The sequence below is a fragment of the Rhipicephalus sanguineus genome, chromosome 1 (assembly GCF_013339695.2).
Source record: "Rhipicephalus sanguineus isolate Rsan-2018 chromosome 1, BIME_Rsan_1.4, whole genome shotgun sequence".
Taxonomy (NCBI): Eukaryota; Metazoa; Arthropoda; class Arachnida; order Ixodida; family Ixodidae; genus Rhipicephalus; species Rhipicephalus sanguineus.
The window spans coordinates 297,869,509-297,893,432 of NC_051176.1; the positions used below are offsets into that span (position 1 = coordinate 297,869,509).

General features: G+C 42.5%; 1 protein-coding gene across 1 annotated transcript in view; it reads left to right on the forward strand.

The window, feature by feature from the left end:
* Positions 1-23,924, forward strand: part of LOC119379334 (WD repeat-containing protein 91) — a 59,091-nt gene that overhangs the window by 31,532 nt on the left and 3,635 nt on the right. The window contains exons 14-16 of the mRNA XM_037648610.2: positions 7,154-7,253; positions 11,502-11,614; positions 16,790-16,957. Of these exons, the coding sequence (XP_037504538.1) occupies positions 7,154-7,253; positions 11,502-11,614; positions 16,790-16,957 (381 nt within the window). The remainder of the gene's footprint in view (positions 1-7,153; positions 7,254-11,501; positions 11,615-16,789; positions 16,958-23,924) is intronic.

Consider the following 23,924-nt stretch of genomic DNA (forward strand, 5'->3'; position numbering starts at 1 on the left):
GTTCGCTATCGAAAAGGGGCAAATGCATTGGACCCTATGGACGTCCGCCAGGGACGCCAAATTTCTTCATTGCCATGAGAATTTCGTTCTTGAGGGTTTTCATTATTGAGGGGTTCAACTGTAATACTTAATAGATTTAAGGTTAGAAACTCTAATCGGACATTTTGCAAACCGATCTACAACTTTCTTACTTGAATTTTTTGCCCAGCTTTGTCGCTTTATAGTTTGTTAATTAATCTTGCTTAATAAAGCTATTAAGCAGAACAGAAAAAATAGTGTAACATACTTCGTGCAATAGACAGCAACATGCATTTGGTCGCGTCGTCATAGAATGCATTGGCATATTTTTAAACTGTGACTAGAATTAGCTGGGGCATCCTGTGTAGGTAGACACACACACGCACTCAAGAGGTTTTTAACACTGAAGCTATTTAAGCTGGAGGTAAAACGTATGACTGGAGAAAACTACCATCATCATAGATGGATATGTGGCTCAGAAATTGGGTAAATGCTAGGCTTGTGCAAATAGTAAATTTTAGGTTCGAAGCAAATTCTAAGCAAATAGTGATTTGGTTGAATGATTTCGAATCAAAATGGAATAGTATATATCACATATTAGAAATAAAAATGAGCATATTTGTCATGACCCAACTGACCTGCACGATGTTTTTTTTAATTGAAACAAGGCATGGGCAAATGTAATTATTTTTGGTTCAAGGGAAGTGGAAGCAACTTTTAATAGTAGCAGGATTGGACTTTCGGTAGAACGCAAGTGATAACCGGTAAAATATGTTATGTTTTAAAATTGACTATACTGAGAGCATATAAGCCAGTATAACAAGCTTTTAAACTTAAAAAAAAAATGATGAATCGATGCGAGGGTAATATGTTCATTTAACCTTCAAGTGAGGCTTCGCAGCAGCGCGGATTTACCCTGGAAAGGTGTATTCACGGTATAGGACCCCTCCACTGCAGTGAAACCACCTTTACGGAGTGGTTACATGCGGACTGATATACACCTATTTGTTCATTCTGAATACTTAGAAATTTCCAATAATTTAAATTCGAATCGAAGCGAATTCGAATACTGTAACATTCGTTTGAATATTCGAAGTGCTCGAATATTCACACAAGCCTAGTAAATGAAGAAGGTAACAGTTAGCCCAAGAAATGGCTGCGAAGTGATGGTGGCGAGCCGAAGACCCTGAGTACGTACGAGAGAATACTAGGGAACGGGAAAGGCAACGGCGGCTGTGAAAAGAACCCAAAGCGATGGAAGCCCTACGCCAACGACGATGTGCCCTGAGATCTATGAGAGGTGCAAACGCTCGGTTTCAGCACGAGTTTTGGTCTCTGTAGTTTGGACATCCATGTTGTGTCTGTGACTGTCTGTGGTGTAACTCGAACCTTGCTGTGCTGAGAATCAACCCAGAAACAACCTAGCATCACCTAGCTAAAGCGTGGCAACAACCTAGAAGCAACCACATTAGGCTTCAGAATTGTCCAGGTTCGCTGTTTCAAGCCTTGCGTGACTTAGTGCATGCTTCGCCATTTTTTTTTATTGGGCCAAACGTACTTGGCAAGAGAAGAGACACAACTTAGCAGTTATGGTATTAATTTTATTTGGCAATGGTTTCAACCTGTAGGCTGGTCTTCTTCAGGGCTTTCCTTAAGCCCTGATGAAGACCGGCCCACCAGTCGAAACCATTGGCAAATAAACTTAAGATAATCATAAAATGTGTCTCTTCACTTCCTACACACGCATGCACAGGCAGGCAGACAGAGAGAGAGTGTGAAACTTCACTTAGACCTTTTGGGACTTCATGAAAAAGTTCGTAATAATGAAAGTTCACTTAAACAGCTTTGTTGTAGCTTGCACAAGCTAAAGGAAACATCAGGTGTTCAAGTGAAATTTCAACCCACTTATTTGTCATGCTGTTTATTTGCATGTGAATTATTGCTTACTGAGCACTTTGTGAAGAATGCTGTAATCTATTGCTGCACTTGGCTGCAGCTGTTGCTGCGGCTGTGGCTCCGGCTGGCTATGAAAATATGCAGGTAGCCAATCCAGTTCAAACCCAATGGGACCCACTGTTCGCCATGTGTTAATGAAGCGCCGATGTCAAAGTAAAATCGTGGCCACCGCGATTAGCCACGGTAGAGAGTTGTTGGCGGAGGCTTATCGTGGAGGTCACAGTAAAGCTATGCTCCAAAAAGTGCGGTTGTACTTGTTGAAGTCATGAATATGACCTCGGAGCCATTGTATGATGTCATGAAATATGTTTGTAGAACTGAAATTCGCTTTGCACTGAATTTCATTAAAGTGTGGGGCATAGCATTGGGCTCAATTGTGCTTAGGAGGGATATTTAAAAAAGAAACCTACAACTGAATAGTTCCATTAACTGACATTTGTTCAAGTGGTACTTTACTGTATGCGGAACATCACCGCAGTGGCGAAAATATGCCTTGAGTGTCCATGTAAGTGTTGTTGGAATAAAAGACAAACTCAAGGCAAGGAATGCAGGCGTTAAGCCACTTAAAATTTTAAAATGTCAATCAAAAGAAAAATGCTTTGATAGATTAAATTTTTCTGCATTCTATTTCATTTTTCTCTAATCATTTCACCAATGATGCATGATATTTGAGCATTGGCGTTGGCTTTAAAGTATTTTTTGAGAACTGTTACAACTTGAAAGTCTAAATTTCATTAGTAGTAGGACTTTGGCTGGCTATGATGCAGGAAATAAAAGCAAATTATTTAATTTGCTTGAAAAATTATGAAGGACATTAAGTGGAGACCAGTAACAAGTTGCAGTGTGACTTGGTGTACATCTAAAAATGTGGATGAATATTCAAGATTTATTTGCTGCCACTTTTATTTCATTATTCTAAGAATGCACTTAGTTTAAATTCTGTTTTTGCATTAATATGATCATACACGAGGCAATGCAAAGTGTAACATCAATGACTGCTGCCAGAAACCTGTATATTTTTGTACAGCAGCAAGTAATTGTTAATGACTGTTCATACACGAGGCAATGCAAAGTGTGACATCAATGACTGCTGCCAGAAACCTGTATATTTTTGTGCAGCAGCAAGTAATTGTTAATGACTGTGCATTTAAGCGTGTTTTCTACTTTTGAAAGATGCACCCGCTTGTATATAAATTTATTCAATGCCATTGCAATGCAAATATCTGTCTAAACTCTTGAAATTTATCCTTTGGCTGTACCTAGTAATTGACACAGTCTCTTCTATGCTGCATCCATGGAAAATCAATGAATTGCATACACATGTATATGCACATGGCTGACGTGCTTCCCTTCATTGACACGAAGGGCTGCTGGCAAATTCACTGCACCACCTCCATTGAAATGTTAGGTCATCTGTCTCTTGCCTCAGTATGATCACCTACAGGAATCCAAGGTTTAACCTGGTAACAACATTGACCAGTGTTTTCCAGTGTTTCAAGAATGTAAAAAACAGGGTCTTATACGTAGTGTGTACAGGTGATGACTGCTACCATTGTTCCAGTAGCTACCACGGTGGCCCACTGGTTACGGTGCTCGGTGGCTGACCTGATAAGGCTGGGTCCCATCTCGGCCAGTGGCAGTTGCATTTTGATGGCGGTGAAATGCTAGAGGTCCATGTACTGTGCGATTTCATGCAGGTTAAAGAACCCCATGTGGTCGAAATTATCTGAAGCCCTCCACTATAATGTCTCTCATGGCCTGTGTTGCTTTGGAACTTTAAATGCCACAAAACAACCAACCAACCAACCAACCACCCATTTTTCCAACGACCGAAGAGTGCTGTTAATGTTCGCTAATCTGTGCAGTGTACTGCTGCTGCGTCTTGACCTGCTTGCACCAGCTTCCCCAAAAACTGATAGGTGCCACTAACATAAAATTTTCTTAGGGCTTCAGTTTTTTTTTTGTCTATTGTTTTACAGAGTTTTAAATAGCATACTGGGGCATAATATGGGTCAAACTGAGATTTGATCCAAGGCTAAAGCTCTGAGGCTCAAGCCTGACCTGAGGCTATGTCTGCAGTTGCCTGCCTGGCTCAAGGACAGCCCATAGTTCTTTTCCAGGAATGCTGTCACTTGCCCATAAATGCTGACACATCCAGTTCTTCATCACATAACATTCTGTGAGTCTGGTATTTTCCCCTGAAACGATCTCCTGGAAATGCTTTCCCAGAGCCCTCCAATTTTGTAAGCCACAAAACTTGTCATAGGCCTCATGTTTCATAACCCAGATGCAGTGATTGGTGAAAAGCGTGGGGGTCTGCTGATTGTTGTTGTATCATGAATTGGTAGCAAAGCTATCTATAATGGAGAAACAGTTGCCAATTTCCAAGTTATTGATGAAAATTTTAACAACTTTTTTTATGGCGTGTTCTCTAAAACAAGATTTTGTGGTGCTTTCCATCAAAGAGTGCTCAACCAATTGGTATTGACTTCATATCTTACTCTGGTGGGATTACATTGATTTTGAAATTGGGTACCAAATCATCTTGTGGTCCCAACAACGTACCTAATGTATTTGTTAACTGTATACAGACTTTGTTGCTAAGTTGGTCATTGTAATGTGTATGTGTTTATTGTTAACTACCCAGTGATTGGAAGAAGACTTGGGTTGCTCCTGTTTTTAAGAAAAGCATAACACTGCGTAAATAAAGCTTTATACAACCACTAGATCGTACTGTACTGCGATATTACATTAAGTTCAGTAAAATAGCTAACATTTGTGAACCAAGCTAGACAACAATAATACTTGGTGGTTTTTGGATGACAGTCTTCGATTTGATTGATTGCATTAATTACAGTGAGCAACACATGTAGTAGACCATTTTGTTATAGTATTTAGTTTTACAAAAAATTGTAGTTCTATTTGTTGTAATACTCTTTTATAAAAGTTCATGCAGGGTGCTTAATCTTTTAAGTCAGACCATACAATCACCATAATTTATCAGCAATTCCACGCGCTGCAGTGGGCTGCGGGATTTTGCTGAGAAAGGATGGTGCCCCATCCTCCCAATATCTCGGATCTGTTTCTCGGCCGCAGCAACAGTTCGTGTTTGAGAACTTGTCGAAGTTAAATACAAGGCCTCCCATAGAGCACAAATTAGATTTCAGGCACAAGGGCAAATTATTACACCCTGTGTTTTATTAACTGGCCATGAACAAGAATCCTAACTTCACCTTGCAGCTAAGGCCTAGATTGTTCCTAAAGAGTGAACGTCATCAGAATAGTTCTCCTGGATAGTAAACAGAATGCATAGATAATTTACACAGCTTGTGCTTCCAGTACTGTAACTAAAGCATCTGGGAAAACCATATTCATTTACAGATGTGGATTTGATTCCGGAAAAACATGAGGTGGCCTGAGGTCACGGGACTAAAGAAACTTAGGGCTGCCCACAGAAAAATGAAAAGCAGTAACTTAATTTCACCTTTCGGGGTATTCGAAGTAAACATGCATCTATTTTTATTTTGTTAAACATGTGGTACAACTGCTGCAGCTTAGAGACAAATATTTGCTTTTGAAAATGTGTTTGGTAACTGCTCCAAAAAGTTGTTGTGCCGCTCCAAAGCAAGGTTTTAGCTTCTCCAGAAACTGTGCCGTAGTGTGCTTCGATCGATCACATCACTGTTACCATCATCAGTTTGTATAATGCTTCAACATGCAACAGATAATTGTATTGTGAAATTTCTTGAACAAAACTGTCTTCATAATAACAAATTTTCAATGTGATTTTCGAAAGAGTTAATCAACCACAGAACATTTGGTTGCAATAGTTCATTCATTTGCAGAAATAGCCGCCATGGCGGGGCAGTGGTTACGATGCTCGGCTGCTGACCCCAAAGACTTGGGTTCGATCCCACCTGCGGCAGTCGTGTTTTGATGGTGGTGAAAGGCTAAAGGCACATGTACTGTGCGATTGCAGTACTTCTTAAGGAACCTGAGGTGGTCAAAATTATCCAGAGCCCTCCATTATGGCGTCTCATAGCCCGAGTCACTTTGGGACGTCAAACTCCATAAATCAACCAACCAATCATTTGCAGAAGCACTGGATAAGAATTGTTTAATGGATGTCATATTCTTAGATTTTTGCAAGGCATTTGTCAGTTATTCATCACAGACTAATTTCAATACTTAAAAGTATTAATCTGTGTGATATGTTAATTACTTGGATTGAAGACTGTTTGACAGGATGTGTCCAGTTTGTTTCAGTGATGGTAATAATATCCATTCAGTGTGCAGGTTTAAAGAGAAATGGGATCTTAGTGAAAAGGAACAAATCATGCTTCATTATTTCATCATGCTTCTCTTTTCAAGGGGCCCTGCAACACTTTTTCAGCATGGCCAGTAGTCGAGGCTCCCGAGAATACGCGAGCCAAACATTGGAGCGCAGCACACGGCCTGGGATTTACAATAAATTCTCAAAGTCGGCTAAAAATTGCTTCCCCTTCTTTCGACAAATGATGCTATTTACTCAAAATCACTGCGTCATTGACTCAAGTTTCATGCCATTGGCTGATTTGAACATGACGCACTCGGTAGTTACTGTGGCCGCCGTGGGAGGCCGCCACTTGCCCGCGCACGCAAGATAGCACTGAAAGTACGCCATGCATTCGAAGAAAAAAGAAAAGAAAAAGTGCTCAAGGTCACGAGGCGTGCGTGACGTACCTTCTTCCCCCGTGCCATCCCTCCCTGCTTAGCTTCCAGCGCTTTCGTCAGGACGAGAGAAGAGAGAAAGAAATTACAATGTGCGACAAATCTTTGTAACTCCGCTCGTACTGGACGGATTCTAAAAATTTTTGCGGTGTCGATTTGTGAGGCAATAAGCTCCTTTAGTGAAGCCATTCCATGTCTACTTGTAAAAGTGTTGCAGGGCCCCTTTAACATTATATGTAGTGTCACAACATAACAGGAGCATTGACAGGATGCCATGAGTGCTGTGTGAGACATTTACATATCTTTATAAGTTGCGGGATTCAAGTACTAATTGGCACTATCTCCTCTATGTTGGATGTACGGAGAACAGTTACCGTAATTCTATACACATGTTGCAAATAATTCATCGTGTGTGCACATTCCTGCATGAGGCTTGTCCGTTGCATTTGTCATACTTGCATTTTTACAGGGGCACCTTAAATGCAGCTCATCAGTGAATTGCTGTGTGTTCAGCCACAATGGTCAACTGCTATTATGCGGCACATCAGGAGGCAACATATGTCTTTTTGGTGAGAACTCCTGTTTATAAAATTGCAATTAATATCTGCATTTTTCGTTATTCCTGCTGTGAAAGTGTCTTTGAATGTGCTCTCCTCCTGTCAGAGGCTGAAAATACTAAAAGGCTACTGACATATAGCTTCATTATTATGTTAAATGAACCAACCAAAGGAATGACATTATTATTATGTTAAATAAACCAGCCAGAGGAATGATGTTCTTTTTTATCTGGTACGGTCTTCCATACAGTGATTGAAATTTCTGCATACGCTACGGGAAATTATAACTCGTTATATTTAATTTGCAATGAATGTGAATGTTATGATTATATTGTGTAACTAACATGACTGGGAATTAATACTGGGTAGATTGTCTTTTGTGAACTGGGTTGACATTCTATGGTGTTTTTTTAAAGACCAATGTGAATGTGCACAGTGGTCCACTGTTGAAGGAACACTGTGCAGCGTGAAGGAACACTGTGAAGGAACACTGTGCAGCGTCTGCTTGGTGCCACCCCTGGCCAGCAGCTGTGACAAATTACACAGGCGCAGTGAGCACTATGGGTGGTGCTCGTTTGTCATCTGCTGCCACGCTTCGGATTGTCATGTAGCAAGCCGTTCACGCGTTTTTAAAGTTGGTTGGACACTGCATGATCACACTTAGATATGGAGCCGTTGTAAAGCTGAAAAGGAATTAGATGAAGCAAAATAGTACCTCACAGATATTTTGCCATTTCAATTTGCAAGACAAACATAATTTTTTTTATGGACCTGTCTTTGTGGCATAGCTATGTTAAAGAATATTTTTCTGTTTGTAGTGCCCATCTCATTTGCACTAATGAATATTTGAGTCGCTGCAGTGTGTAGGCTGAATAAAGAACCTACAAGTGCCTTTAAAGCACGTTCAGTGGAATTCACAGTGGTAAGCTTGATAGGGAAACGTATTGGTGTGTGTAAGGTATCGTGCTCCCGCAGCCATAGGCTTTTAGTCACAAATGGATGCTGAAGTTTAGCAGCATCCAAAGGTGTTCTAAAGCTTTAGGTTGTTACTACGCTTGTGCGAATAGTAAATTTTAGGTTCGAAGTGAATTCGAAGCGAATTCGAAGTGAATAGTGATTTGGTCGAATAATTTCGAATTGAATTCGAATAGTATATATCAAATATTATAAAGAAAAATTAGCATATTTGCCATATCCCAACTAACCTGCCCAATATTTTTTAAAAATTGAAACAAAGCATGTGCAAATGTCATTCTTTTTGGTTCAAAGGAAGTGGAAGCAAGTTTGAATAGTAGCGGGATTTGACTTTCGGTAGAAAGCTAGTAATAACCGGTAAACTATGTTACATTTTGAAACTTACTATACTTAGAGCATATAAACGGGTATAACAAGCTTTTAAACTTAAACAATGATGAATCGCTGTGAGGGTAATATGTTCATTTAACCTTGAAGTGGGGCTTCGCTGCAGTGCGTATTTCCCCTGGATAGGTGTATTGATGGCGTAGCACTTCTTCACAGCAGTGAAACCACCTTTACAGGGGGTTACATGCAGACTAATATACATTTTTTCACTCGAGGACAGCGCAACACACACGAGGACAAGAGAAGGAAATGGACAACACGGCGCCGTGTTGTCTGTTTCCTTCTCTTGTCCTCGTGTGTGTTGCACTGTCCCCGAGTGAAAAAATGAATCCCAACCAACTGGCCCAACTTACCGTTTTGCTGTAATATACATTTATTTGTTCATTTCGAATACTTTGAAATTTCCAATAACTTAAATTCAAGTCGAAGTGAATTCAAGTACTCTAATGTTCGTTCGAATATTGGCACAAGCCTAGTTGTTACCATTGACAAGTGGTCACTTTGTGATTATGGTGGCCATTTTAGGATGTGCGCTCAGAATGCTGATTGCTTTAACCCTTTTATTTGGAAATGGCATCATAGGGGCTCTTAAAAGCTCTCGTCAACTTTTCGTGCTATAAGAAAAAACCGTAATCACTGCACGCTGCTCAATACCTGGTCACGTCGCCATTTGCTTCCAGCACTGCCTCCATTCTACAAGGAAGGGATGCATACAAATGGTGCATACAAATGATGCTTCACAAAATGATGCATCTTGCTTCAAATGCGCCTGTTCAGCCTTGACAGCGCTCCAAAGCCCGTGTGCTGAGGATCCGTGAAACATTCTTATGAGCACTGTGGCTGCGGCAAGCATATAGTAATGTTCATAGGCATGCGCAGGGTTCTCCATTAGGGGGGGCCAAGTTTCATTGCACCCCTCCCCCCCAAATAAGCTTCGCAATGGATGCAAAGATGAAAATGAAGCGATGTAGTGCTTTTCACAATGGCTTGCTTTTGGTCCTTGGCTTTCCGGGGGTAAAGGCGGGGGAAGTAAGCGGCTCTTTGAACGCAATATCAGAGGTCTTCGGGCACCATTATTGTCAAAAACCTGTGTGGAATGATGGGACAGGTCTGACTGAGTAAAGGGCTGGGGCAGACTTGGCGGCCCCCTTTGATGACTAGGGGAGGCAGTCACCCCCTTTGCTCCGACCCCCCCCTCCCCGTGCGCACGCCTATAGTAATGTTATTTTAAGAATATTGAGCAATTTTTCTACGGTGCTTGAAACAAACAGCCATGTGAGAGGCAACTTTACAAGCAACTGTTTCAGGTGCTTCTGAACATGCTTGCAAGCTTTCATATGTTCTTAAAGATGGTTATTAGAGGGGCGGCGTCATTACTATACTACCTAATTGGCTAAATTTAAGTAGTTGCAAAAAAAATTTTAAAAAACACACGCACACAGTGCTTCTTTACTCATAACAGCAGCCAACAATTTACTGTTGGCCTCATTTCTCAGTGAAAAGCATTGTTTAAGTTTTGTGAGGTGCCCAGCATGTAAGAAAGTTCTCCTTAAAGGGCCCCTCACCAGGTTTGACAATTTTGAGCTAACGAGTGCAATGCATACACTGGGCGTTCACAATCACGTCTGCCAAAAATTTGCAACGCTACGCGCCGCGGAAATGGGTCAAATTTCAAGGTGAACGCTGCTTGCCCTTCCTCTCGCAGGCGCGCGCTTTAGAGAATGAGGGGATGACGTACATGAGAAAATGGCCCTACGTAGATGGTAGTGCTGTGACGTCGCTCCTCTACGTAGACGACTGTGCTCTGACGTCGCCAACAGTAGCACGTGACACTGCAATAATTATTTGACACGACATGTGTAGTGTGTATAATTTGTTGCTTAAATAGATTAATAAAACTTGAGAGAAATAATGAAACACACAAATTAATTGTGTGCGTCTTTTTCATTTTTTTTCGTGAATTTCAGCGAGATGCGGGGCTAATGTGCCTCCGTTTCCCATGCGTTCGTGTCCCCGCGGTCAGCGCATCGAGCAGACGCCAGCCCTGGAAACGAAAGGAATGTTCTGGCGCGTTCGAGCATTCATTATGCTCATTTATTCTACCGCGTCCAAGTAAACGTTAATGCGGAACTGGCTCATGATACCGCCACTCTCGTGCCCATACGAATGTCTCAACTTTCATGCCCGTCCCGCAGAAACAGGCAGTACACCACAGAGAACGCCGACAAAACGCCCACGGCCGCTACATAACAAAAAATGTAGCGGCCGTGCAACGCCGCTCGCGTGCTCGGGCTGGTGCGGGCACGTCATGCCCACGTGACCATGCATGCGCATAACGTGTTCATGCGTATGTGTCAAGTGAGGAGGGCAGGGAAGGGATTTGGCTTGCGAAGGCTACAAGGGGCGAGTGGCAAGGGTTTGAAACGCGCCTCCTCGCATCATGGTCTCGCGCCGCTACAAATTATTGTTTTTCTCAGCTCGTAACGAACCGATTTGAAAAATTCTTGTGGCATACTGCTCTTCATTCGGCACACAAAAACTTCCAGCGTCTAACTAAAATTTGCTATGTGGCCTGGTGAGGGGCCCTTTAAGAAACATAAACCACAGAAGGCTTTTTCGGTGTTGCTTATGCTATTGAATTATTCGAAAGGTAAGAGAAAAACGGCGTTGCCTGTGCAGGAGATGGTTACGTGATAGTCTTCAGGTGACAGGGAAGCATTTAGGTGAGCTAAAAGAACTTCTAATAAATAGATCTCGATGGCATTCATTGGTGTCACCAGGAGTTATCATTATTTCAATGGCACCTAACAAGAACAAGTTGTTTGTTTTCTTAGTGTTTTCTTTCTTTTGCAGCTAGAGTTTCTTCATTGCCTATAGCCTTCCTTCATTTTCTTTCAGATGTGAGAACTCATGAATGCATTGCAAACTGGGCAGCCCATGAGTCTGAAGTCTTTTCAGTGCAATTTAGCGGGGATGAAGCCACATGCTTCTCTATAGGAGCTGAGGGCATTGTACGTACCACATGGAATTTGTGAAAATATGTGTTTGTGTTCATGCTTCATCATTGTAAACATTCATATTGTGCCAACTGCAGGGTGATGACCTCTCCCAATTTTCTTCAGCTGTTCCTGTCTTGCTTCATCATTCTTTGCCTTTGAGTGTTCTTACCTCTTCCCTCCACCTTGTTCCCTGCGTTCCTCTCCCACTCTTTGGTACCTTATATTTTAGTACTTTTGTTCTTCTCTTTTCTGCCTTATGCATATGCCTAGTTTAGGCACAGCTGTTTCTTTCTGTTTTTCTTTTGCACCTCATTTTGCGCAAGGATGGCAAGTTAGGCGAGTTGGTATACTTGCATGATGAAATGGAAATGAAACCAGTGCTTGTCCTGTTTTTTCTATGTTCCTTCCCCTGTTTCTACATTTTTTAGCGCTGTTCCAGTTCATCATTTTGCACCTCACTGCACCCCCGTGTCTTAACCCGAAACATGCTCTCAATCCCTCCCTTATTACATACCGCCACCACCAACACTACAACGCACACGTGAAGATATTTTTTCGCTGAAAAAAATGGCCGGCAACTGATTGTTCGTCCACCACAATGTAGCAAGCTAGTTTTGTGTGAGCATGCAGACCGCAGCTGAAAATTCTTCATCTCGTCAATTCTTCAACAGCTTCCACCATGTTTGAGTTTTGTGAAGTTGAGTGTGCATTGCCCCAATTCAAAACTAAGCTACTGAGTGCCGCATCCGCTGTGGACAAAACCATGGTCGATACCAACGCAGTCATATATTGTTCACGCAGTTCTGAAGGCACGTGCCCGGCCTATGCTCAGAGTCAAAATGAAACTGCTGGCATGTTCACTATTGAAGCTTTTCAGTTGTCTAGGCCTAACACATTTTATTTCTTTTTTCCAAGTGGTACCGGTTTTTCGTGCGCACAGAACGATTGAAAGTTGATCGAGTTGATAGGGATTCAGGTTAGGAAGCAAGGCATGCTTGTAAATGTCACCACAAGTGGAACAAGCGATATCTTATTGTTCAAATATTGTGTATAGAAATTTAGCTGCTCGTCCCTTGATTTTTTATTGATTCACGCCTTGCTAGCTGGTGATAGTTTGTATCAACTGAAAGCTACTCATGTACTGTTAAAGCTTGTTAATTTAGCCCTTGTTAATTCAGGAAATCAGATGATTCAGACATGTTCTTTGGTCCTGGCAAGCATATGCATCGTTTAATGGCATCAAACTCTCATTCATTCGGTCATATTTGGCCGCAATCTGGTTAATTTGGATGATCCTCGGAGCACACCGAGCGCAACACGCCAAAAATGGGCGGTACAAACATAGGTCAGCAAAAAAAACTTGGAACTCGCGTTCAGGACTAGACCACCAAATCTAGGTGATACAGCAGGCCAAGGAAGCTGCTGAGAGACAGGGTCTCTCGGCCGGCTCCTAGGTGGGAACCCAGCCCGGAAACCTGCAGGAACTGAATAAAGTTATTCACACACACACATTCGGACCCACTCAAATATATTTTGTGCTTACGGCTCACTCGGACTCAGACTCACCAAAATTTTCCTCAACCGGACTCACTTGGACTCAGACTCACTAAAACTTGTCTCAATCGAACTCATTAGGACTCAAACTCACCAAAATATTACTCACCCGGACTCACTCAGACTCATGGCTCGACCTGCGTCTGAGTGAGTCAACTCATCAGTGAGTTTGCCGATCTGTGGATACAAATGAATGAAAACGGCGTTTGCAGACAACTGAAATGGCTGCGGTTCTTCAGAAAGGCTTGGTTACTATCCTCAGTCGCGTTGTTAGCAACCAAGGAAGGCTTCAGCGGCTGCGCCAAACTTGTTTTGTTTTCGTTTTTACTCGGCGCATGCAACTATGTGGGTGCTATCTATGATCGCATTAATAGCAGCTGGGGTTAAAGCTGCAACAAGCAGTAATTTCGTTTTCACCGCGTGCTTTCAGAGCTGCGTAGTTGCCATCTGTGACTGTGCATTTATGAGCCAGATTTCTTTTGCAGCAATTGTGGTGCCCGGCAGTTTCGTTTTAACTCTGAGCGTAGGCCGGGCATGTACCTTCAGAACTGCGAGGATGATATATGAACGTCGTTATCAACCACGGTTTCATCTACAGCGATGTGGCACTCAGTAGCTTCATTTTGAATTAAGGCAATGTGTGCGCAATGTCACAAAACTCAAACATTGTGGAAGCTGTTGGAAGAAGAGCTTTCAGCTGCAGTCCACATGCTGACACAAAACTCACTTGCTACATCGGGGTGGACAAACAATCAGTTGCTGGCCATTTTTTCAGCAAAAAAATTATCTTCACATGCACGTTGTAGTGTTGGTGGTGGCGTTAAGTAATAAGGAAGGGCTTGAGAGCCCGCTTGCCCTTCTGAAATAATTTTCTGGCTATGCCCCTGGAGCGAACAGTGCAATGAGGCAGTAATAAAATGAAACACACTTGCTAATGTACTTGCTGAATGTGCATGTGGACTGCACAAGAATATTTAAAAAGAAAGTAGTAGTTGAGAGCAGTCTGCAAAAAATTTCATTGATGGTTCTGCTGTTGCTGGAATGTTGTCCTGGGTTGATTATCTTGGAGGTTGTGCAGTGCCAGGAGCAATCAGAAGCTCTTTGCTTTTTAGAAGTTAGCACAAGAGCACAAGTTAATGCTTGCCTTTAGTGTAGTGATGCAGAGCTACCGATGGTACTATCGATACTATCGATAACTGAGTCACTATTGAACAATTGATGGTGAAAAATACTATCGATAGCGCTATCGCTAGTAAAAATTTCGATGGTACTATCGATAGTATAAAATCAACAGCACGAACTCATTGCAGAATAAAATTGGTTCCCCGCGCGCGTGGTACTTAGGGGAGCCGGAGGAGCAGGTTGAAGGACAAGAAAGTTGACATGCTTGTGTTCTTCGCCTGAGTGCTTTGCTGACACATGATCATAAAGTCTAACTATTCAGCTGTAGCAGAAAGGAAGGCGTTACATGTAGTGGAACTGCGCGGCTTCAAATTTATGTTGCATTTTATGATTTCAAAATACAAAAAAACATCATGAACTAAGTTTGTCAATTGTAAGGTGTAACTGGTTGCTTTTGTATGTGAATTTATTGATTTATTGATGGACATAATCCGCCATTTTCACTGCGGAAATAATTTATTTCTTTTGCCAAGAATTGCTCATAAATTAAGCGAAGCTGATAGTAGGCTATCACAAATATTTTGGCAATGTGACCGGCCCACAACAGCATCATTATTCACACCACTATCGATAGTATTGTCATGTAGTTGTGACGGTGAAGAATGCTGCGGCAAGACTGGGAAATACGGAGCTGTTTATTTGGCCGATATTGTGCCCAGAAAATCAAAACTCAAAATACAAGTGATACAGGCTGCGCACTGATAGCGGTGAAAACAGTAATCGGCTGTCATGTAATCTGATCATCGGTGGAAAGCGTTGTCTTTATACATCAGTCATCGAACCTTCCAGTGTTATCGCTGGTGCTCGTGTAAGCTCTTGGATAAACTTGACTATTCGCGTCCGGCGCGTAACCTTAAAGAGCCTGTCTAGCGCTTGGAAATTTTTTACTGATTGTGGTGAAAATGAGAAAATTGTTCGTCACATCAGCGGCAACGAGCATGCTTTTGCCCCATAAAAAAATGAATTATATTTTTAATTTGATGTTGAAAATAGTGAAAGAATGACTGCTAGCGTCACTCAACAGCGATGTGGTCAATCTACTGGTAGGACAAGAAATCCTCGCAGGTAGACTCATTTTGCTTAAAAACAAACATGTATAACTTGAAATTTTATTTTACGCACTTGAGGCAGCTTTCAGTTGCGTCAGAGAGTAATTTTTTGCTTTTTTTTTTCTCACGCATCCACAAAGGCGCCCAGTTGCGCTGCTTGCAGCGCCGTCTTTTGATTTCATCTGATTCAACTCATGCGCTATGCCATGCGGCCCTCCGCGCTGGTCGTACTGTGCCGCTGTAATGTTAGGATGTCTCACATGTGCTGCACTGTGAAGGCGTGCATTTATCGTATCTTTTTGATGACTCAACTTGGCTTGGATTGCGGCAACAGTGCTAAAATAAACGCATAGATTGCGATTACAGCAAAACAAGTGTTCTGTAATCGTATAATAAGGCTTCATTTAACCTTTAGCGCGCTGAAAGAGACTGTTACATTCATTGCGTTCGTGTTCAGCAAAAGTAAAGTAATCCCACAGAAATCACGTGTGCTTTCGCTTTTAATTTTTAACGGCACTACAATCATCATCGCGTCCACCAACCAGTGTTGTAGGCATGTTTCACGCCAATGGAAGAAGACCGAACGCAGATCGAAAAATTCAGTTTTAAACATTTCTACTCACTTTCCAGAGAAACTGCTGCAAGGTTGGACACATCAGACAGTACGCTTTCTATTGCGGTACAAAACAGAAAAGCGATGAAGGACGGTAGACAGTCCCTTTAACACAATGATCTCAATAAATTGTGAAGCTTCTCAAACATTACGGCTTGGTCTGCGTGAAACGTTGCTAATAGTCTTTGCAGGTGAAACCCGAATACATCAAAACAAAGCAATAAACTCGCGTGGCAGTAATATCGCTAGTAATATTAACCATGGTACTACCGATTGAACTATCGATAGTCTGTCGATAGTAGTAGTACTATCGATAGTTTGTCTACACTATCAATAGTTTCAAAAGAACTATCGATGCGATCGATAGTCAATTTACCGATAGTTCTGCATCACTACCTTAGTGTCCCTCTGTGACGCTGCTAAGCTCGGGGACGCAAGTTCAATTCCCAGCCACAGCGGCAGTCTCTCGATGGGGTTGAAATGCAAGAACACCCGTGCATGTAGATTTATGTGCACATTAAACAACCTCAGGTAGTCGAAATTAATCAGGATTCCCCCACTATGAAGTGCCTTGTAATAATATCTTAATTTTAGCACATGAAATGCCAAAAACTATTATTTAGTGTCCCTTTAATGAAGTCCTCTTCCTTCTCAAGAAGGTGGTAAAAGTATTCATAGCTGTTGGACATGTATCTAGCATATTCAACTTTGCCCTGGATCTCTTGAACCTAATTGCAGTTGAGCGAGTCAACTCTGCAGGGTTCTCAATTTTCACTTCTTGCTTTTCAGCTGAGGCAGTGGAATGTGTACAAAACAGGGCAGAAAGTGTCCGATTTTCCTCTCCATGCTGGCTGCATGGGACCATCAGGATTCCGGCCTGTAGGGAAACTTTTTTCACTAGGTGCTGACAGTGAGCATATCTTAACATGTGCACCTACTTCTGGAATTGTATACAAGGTTAGTGACAGCATAATTTTCACATTGGACCGTTGACTTGTGCTGCTTTCACTAACATTTCTTGCTTTGAAGTGTGGCTTAACATGTATGCAGGGCTGGATTAACAGTGCGGAGGGCCCGGTTCAAAAATATAAGGGGGGCCCCTCCCCCCTCACCCCGCCCCCTTTCTTTCTCGCTTTATCATTTGGTCATTCTTGAGACTTGACGCTTTTTAGATTTAGCTGCAAAGAACACAGGCCATATTTATTCTAAGACTCTCCGGAGTGTTTAATATCATCTGGGCGTTTTTTTTCTTGCGGAGCACGTGGAGAGATTGTCATCGTAATAATTAACTATATCAGAAGACGAAGACACATCGACAGCATTATGATTTGTCTGGTTCGTTGGATCATACTGAAAGAAGACTAAACTGTGCGAGAAGTTAAGACGAAAAGAAGGAATGCATGCGACACTTAGAAGTGCAGTCCAAGCGCCGTGTGTTTTTGTTCCATTCGTCTTAACCTATAGCGTTGTTTACCCTTATTTCAAGAGAGGACATCTTCCTTCAAAAATCAGGGAGCGCCTTTGTGAAAAATAGCTTCCTCTATCTGCTTCAGCTTCACTGATTTGGTAGCGCACGCTTTGGTTGCCTGCGTGCGAGCACTGCCGAAGTTGACAGGTGGGCCTTTTTCAGAAACTGTTCGCCCGTACTTACAGTAAATACACTACCAATCGTCTAGCTACTTTTGATTTCATACAACAACTCACATTTAAGCTCTTCTAAGGCAGCATTTCGATATAGTGATATTATGCATATTGTATATGCCTACTAATCACAACAAGTAATACATATGGTTTAAAATTAAAATATTTTCAATATGGGAAGGGGGTGGGCCAAATCTTTCAGAAAAGGTGGCGCCTATAAAAATGAGATCCGTGTAGAATTTTCACGAAAGCGTTTTTAATAACACTCGAAAAACGATCCCACATATTCTCATTTATGCACAAATCGTTCAAAGTCAAAGTCAAATTTATTATCAAATCATTCAGTTGAGGTATATGATTAGAATATTACAGCAGGAGGTCCCAAAGTTTCAGAGAAACTGACAGGGGGACCTCCTATGGCTACATGAGTAGGGTAATTACAAAAAATACAGCAAAATATGCAGCATAATACACCTAAAATACAAGAAACTACAACAAGATACAGAAAAATACAGCATAATGGTAATACTACTGAAAAAAAAAGAAAAAAATGACAGGAAAAAAACAATCGAAAGCAAGTGATAAAACAGGAGTAACAAAGCAAAATTAATGAGGAGCTCTGCATGACAAATGCAATTAGTTTCTTTATCAATGGTGTCAGTTATGCAATAGTGATGGTCGGTTGAAGACCCCCACCACCAGGGGCGTAGCCAAGGGGGGGGGGGGGGGGGGGGGAGGGGGGGGGAGGGGGGTTCAAACCCCCCCGAAATTTTTCAGTTTTGCTTGTGTATATATACACGCACACATACAAACGCACGCATGAACATACACAAAGTATGGTTGAACCCCCCCCCCCCCCCCCCCCCCCCCCCCGAAAAAAATTTCTGGCTACGCCCCTGCCCACCACAATGCTCAAGCAATAGCGGTGAGGTTCTGCTGGCGGCCAGATAGTGGATATATGTTGTAGATATTTCCTGTGCACAACCTTTTACCAAAGTGATGGTCTCTTAAGTTTCCCTATATAACCACCAAGCAGGAATTAAGACAGAAGGGCAATGACAGAAGCGAAGAATCAAACAGTTACTCCTTCGGAGTCCTTGCATAATCATGGAGTTCCGTACCATACAAATATTTCATGGTGCGTTGTTTACACTATAATGAAAGCATACTATAACATACCTATATGCGTCAGCTTCATACCGGTTATTTTCATTGAGCGCATTAAACGATATTTCAAACAGGAACCGCTCTCTATGCGCCTTCGCATTGCATGTTGGACCGTAGCTGCTAAAATCCTCGTCCGGCTGCTTTATGTGTCCATCCACTGGATCAGCTCCTTTCCTCTAGACGATGCGTGGTCTTGGGCGAGTAAAAGGTGTTTTACCACAGACTGCAGAACTGTGAGCTGACTTCAAGATTATGCACGTTATGCAACGAACAACCTCTAGAAGCATGTATATTGATTATTGAAATAGAAAATCTGCTTCTATAAGGGGAATCTAGCAGGAGAGTTAAACTTTTTAGAACAAAACAACGAAGTCGGCCATTTTTTCTGGCCCTCGGGGGGCCCCCTAAAACCGGAGGGCCCGGTTCATTTGAACCCTTTGAACCCTGGATAATCCGCCCCTGCATGTATGCATTTTATATACATATCTGCCAATTCTTCTGCACAACAAGGGTGTCCCTTTGGGCTGGCTTGTGCATTTCGTTTAGCATGACCTGAAAGGAAAAAATTGTCATCTGCCTGGCAACAGCAAATCATTACAAACGAAATGCATATGTATTTCTCAGAAAGCTTTGTGATTGAAGAAAACTTTGTGAAAAAAGAAAAGAGGGATTACTGCACAAAAACACACATACATACACGCACACACCATACAAGGATACACGAACATGATCATTTCAAACTTCCAAGATTATTGATGAATCATAAGTTGTGCGTCACACAGCAAAATTCAATAGGGCAATCGTTAAAGGATGCTTCTGAGCTATGCAAATTTGGGTGTCATGCTCAAGTAGGAAATTCCTATTTTTTCTTAACATGATGTGCTTACATGCATGCGTCCTTGTGCAATCTTTGTTTTTCTTGGAACCGACATCTCTAAAATTGCCTCACATAGCTAGTATTTCCGTCAGGTCATTATTGTTTTCGATTATCAGATGATGCTCTCACATATAATCATTCACACAGTGCTCAGTTTCCTCCATGTAGACTAATGTTGAAGACGGGGTGAGTTGACATTGCATGTTCAAAATTACTACAGCACTACAGTAGCAAAGAATGGCTGGAGGGGCCAACGAAAAAGAGGCGAGAGATCGCTCTTTTGCCTCCCCTACTTTTCTTTGCACCCTTTGGCCATTTCTTCCTATTCTTTACTGCACTGTAGCAAGTCTGAATTCCTCTATGTAGGCCTTCCCACAGGTTGGTTGAGCATAAACCACTTCTGTGGTTCGTGCTCTGCCACCTGTGCTTTGTGATGCATTGTTAGGTGGGTGTAGTCATGTAAAAAACGTGCACCAACTTGTGTAAGTTTTTGTGGTACAGAAAACACTTCAAATGTAAACATCTCCAACAGAGATCTGTCTGGCTCGTTGGAAGGTTTCTGGATTCTGAACTGCCACCAGCCACAGTTTAAAGGGGCCCTGCATAAAAAATGGTGCCAATTGGTTGTCGAGGCTCCTGAGAACATGTGAGCCAAACATCATAGTGCAGCAAGCGGCCTGGAATTTACAGTTAATTTTTAAAGTCAGCTATAAATCGCTTGCTCTTCTCTCGACAAATCATTCCATAAACCCAAATGACCGCGCCATAAACCCAAGGTCAACGGCAATTGGCTGATTTGAGCATCGTGAGCGGCAAGTTACCGCAGCTGCCGCTGGAAGCCACGACGTGCCCGCGTGCACGCTCGTGATCACACTGAAAGTAAGCTGCGCATTCGAAGAAAAAAAAGAAAAGACAAGAAAGTGCTCAAGGTCATGACGTGCACTGATAAACGAACATAGCTTCTTGCCTCCTTGTCCTCCCCCCCCCCATTTGCTTAGCTTTCAGCGCACTCACTGGTACGAAAGGAGAGAGAAAGCAGTAAAGCATGCGACAAATCCCTGTAACTCCGCTTGTACTTGACGGATTCTAAAAATTTTTGCGGCAGTCGATTCGTGAGGCAATAAATTCCTCTAATGAAGCCATTCGATGATTTAAGATACTATTCCCAACGTTTCGAGATCCGTTCGGTTCCGTCCTTCCTTCAGAACAGCCCTAGCAACATTAACCACTCATTGAAAGTGTTGCCAACTGTGTACTTGCACAAGCCTTCGCGACATAATGGAAAGGAGGAGCTGAGGTGAGAGTGGAAAAAACAGTGCCACTTCCTCGGCCAATGCACTCAACCCCTGCGACCAAACTGTTCTCAAAACATTGGGTCTATCTGTAAGCTTTGGGCTGGTGCCAGTTCAACATCCAGAAGGACACGCCTCACTAATTCCATATCAGTTTGCAATTTCTTCGACTTATAGTATCACATTCTGTGCACATTGATTCAAAGAAACCTAGGGACTTAAGTTTAAAACAAATAACTTTCTTCAGCTGCCTGCGCAGCTTTCTAGATGGGCACTTGGGGGGCTATTCTGTAAGTGGACTGTCCGCTTCCACCCGTGCTGATTGGATAGAGCTGCAGAGCTAGTGGGCTGACACCAGTCGGTGTTACCAGCTTTTGGGCTCTGTCCAATCAGCACCCACTGAAATTGACAGTCCACTTTAGTGGACTCTTGCATAATTACCCTCCCTCCCCCCTTAAGTATCTTGCTTGAGAGTGAGGTAGGAGAAGGGCTAGAGGTTGAGGAAGAGGGGAGTGTTCCTGGATTGGTCTCAGCTGGCATCTGTATGACATCATACATTGTATGACTGCCAGCACTGCTATTGGAGACATTTAATGGGTGAGCAAGAGCAGTGATCAGCTGTGGTGGGTCAGCAGCTATGGTGTTGCACTGCTAAGCATGAGTGCGCAGGTTCAGTTCCCAGCTATAGTGGTCAAATTTCAATGGGGGCTAAATGTAAAAACACCCATGTACTTACAAATTGTAGGTGACCTTAATGTTCCATTGAAGTGTCTTTAATGGTACTAGCCCATAGCGTTTGGTGAACTTTTGGTTGACTTGGGTAGACTTTACATTCAGTTTTGATTGATTTCCGCAGCTTCAGTATACATATGCACACAATCCATTAGGACTGGCTTATTCACCGTCATACACTTCCACTGTTCACTGAAGCGCACATACACATACTTCTCGTACAAAAGCAGCAAACACACCTTGATATCAAGTTGGAGAGGATGGTGAGGAGTGTGGGAGGGCACGGAGCGAGCGCTTCCACGCAGAGGAGACCGGCGCACCGCCAAGTGAAAGCCGCGTGAAGCACACATAACACACGATCTCGCGCTGACGTCACCACAGAGCCGGTGCGACGGAGTGAGAGCACCAGGATTGCGTGTGCGCGACATGAGCACCATTGGGCAAGAGGGCATGAGGGAGTCGCATACTATGGAGTGAAGTCAGCCCTTCCCTCACCCTCTGCAGAGATGATGCACAAGTGTAAAGTAATGAGTCACTTGATGAGTCAAGCGTTGGAAATCTACCAACACCAGGAATGACATCCTAACTCTATTGGAAGCCAAGCTATGGGCTTTGGACAGTGTAATTAGGCCCATAATTAATGTTAATTAACGATTGCATGTGTGTGACGTAGCCCTATACTTGGGTGCTATGTACCCACCAAGGGCCAATTACCTATGTTCACTTACAGCAAACCAATCTATCCATTTCTGTAGTTTCGATGGGCACCTATCACTATTCAGCTAATTGTCATTAATTATCCTGACAGTTAATTGGCTCTTACTAAACTTATGCTCTGATATCATATCTATCCTGAACCATTAACTCATATTTATATAATGACTTTTACTTTATGTGAGGTTTTCAGACAGCGCAGAAACTCTCAACTTCCAGTTGAAAAGAAGTGGACTGGAAGTCACTGAGCAAGGAACATAATGTTGCTAGGTGCTAGCACCATAAAACTGGTGCACAATAAAGAAAACTAGATAGTCAAAATTAATTTGGAGTCTTCCACTATGGCATGCTTCAATTATATTGTAGCCTTGCATCGCTGCGGTGTCCCAGTAGTTAAAGTGTTTGGCTGCTGACCCGAAAGAGGCAGGTTTGATCCCGGTCACGGCGGTTGCATATCAATGGAGGAGAAATGCTAGAGGCCTGTGTACTGTGTCATTTCAGTGCACGTTAAAAACCACAGTGACGTGTCAACACAAGTCTGATGTCACGGGAATGTCGCAACTCGCGACATACTAGCAACAGCTGTCAGATTGCTGTCAGTCGCACGTGGTTCATTTAAACAACGACGAGTGAATTGTCGTCCAGAGACTCTGACAGTGATTTCTGTGATTTAGGCTGCATGCAGGACGCAGATTTCGCAAGCCCAGTGGACTGTGTTGACTTGTCATGATAATGTCCATTGCGGTGGGGCTGGCTTGCAGATGCTGGACGACGAGAACTTTAAAATCAAAGTAAAATATTTTATACGTGTTGTCTGGCTCCAGTGTGTGGAGAGCGTTGATAGTGCACACCATGGAAACTAAATATGTCCCTTTGTGGTGCCTCAAAATTGTGTCAGTACTCCTTTAAGTCACTACTTAATAAAATATTCGCAAAATTTCGACCACCTGGTGCTCTTTGACAGTACATGGGTCAAGGTCAGCAGCCAAGCATCGTAACCACTGCACCACCACAGCGGCCTAGCTTTCATACTTCTATTCTTACTTGTACTGTATGACTTAAACGAAAAGCATATAAAACAATCGCGTGAGCTGTGGTTGAATATGCGAGCGTGATCTGCAACTTGTAGTACAATCAAAATCCGATAACCAGACTAGAGTGGGTTCAGCGACTAGCTGTTTGGTTTATTTTCAATGTGTATCACCGAATGCGCTCTGTGACCGCCTTGCACATCAAGGCCAGTCTTTACATTGCATGCTTAAAGAATAATGGCCATACTGAAATTCGTTCATCAATTGTACCAAAACAAGCTAGGTTTGTATTCTACAGTTAAGACCATGAGGTAGAACATCGTCACCGACTAATTATCCACATGTTGTCCTGCCCTCTACGCTGCTAATTGATGTGTTCAAATACTCGTTTTTACCAAGAGCAATTGTTGATTGGAGATTGGAGATGTTGAATGGAAAATTGGAGATCATTGGGAGAGACGTCTGTCTTG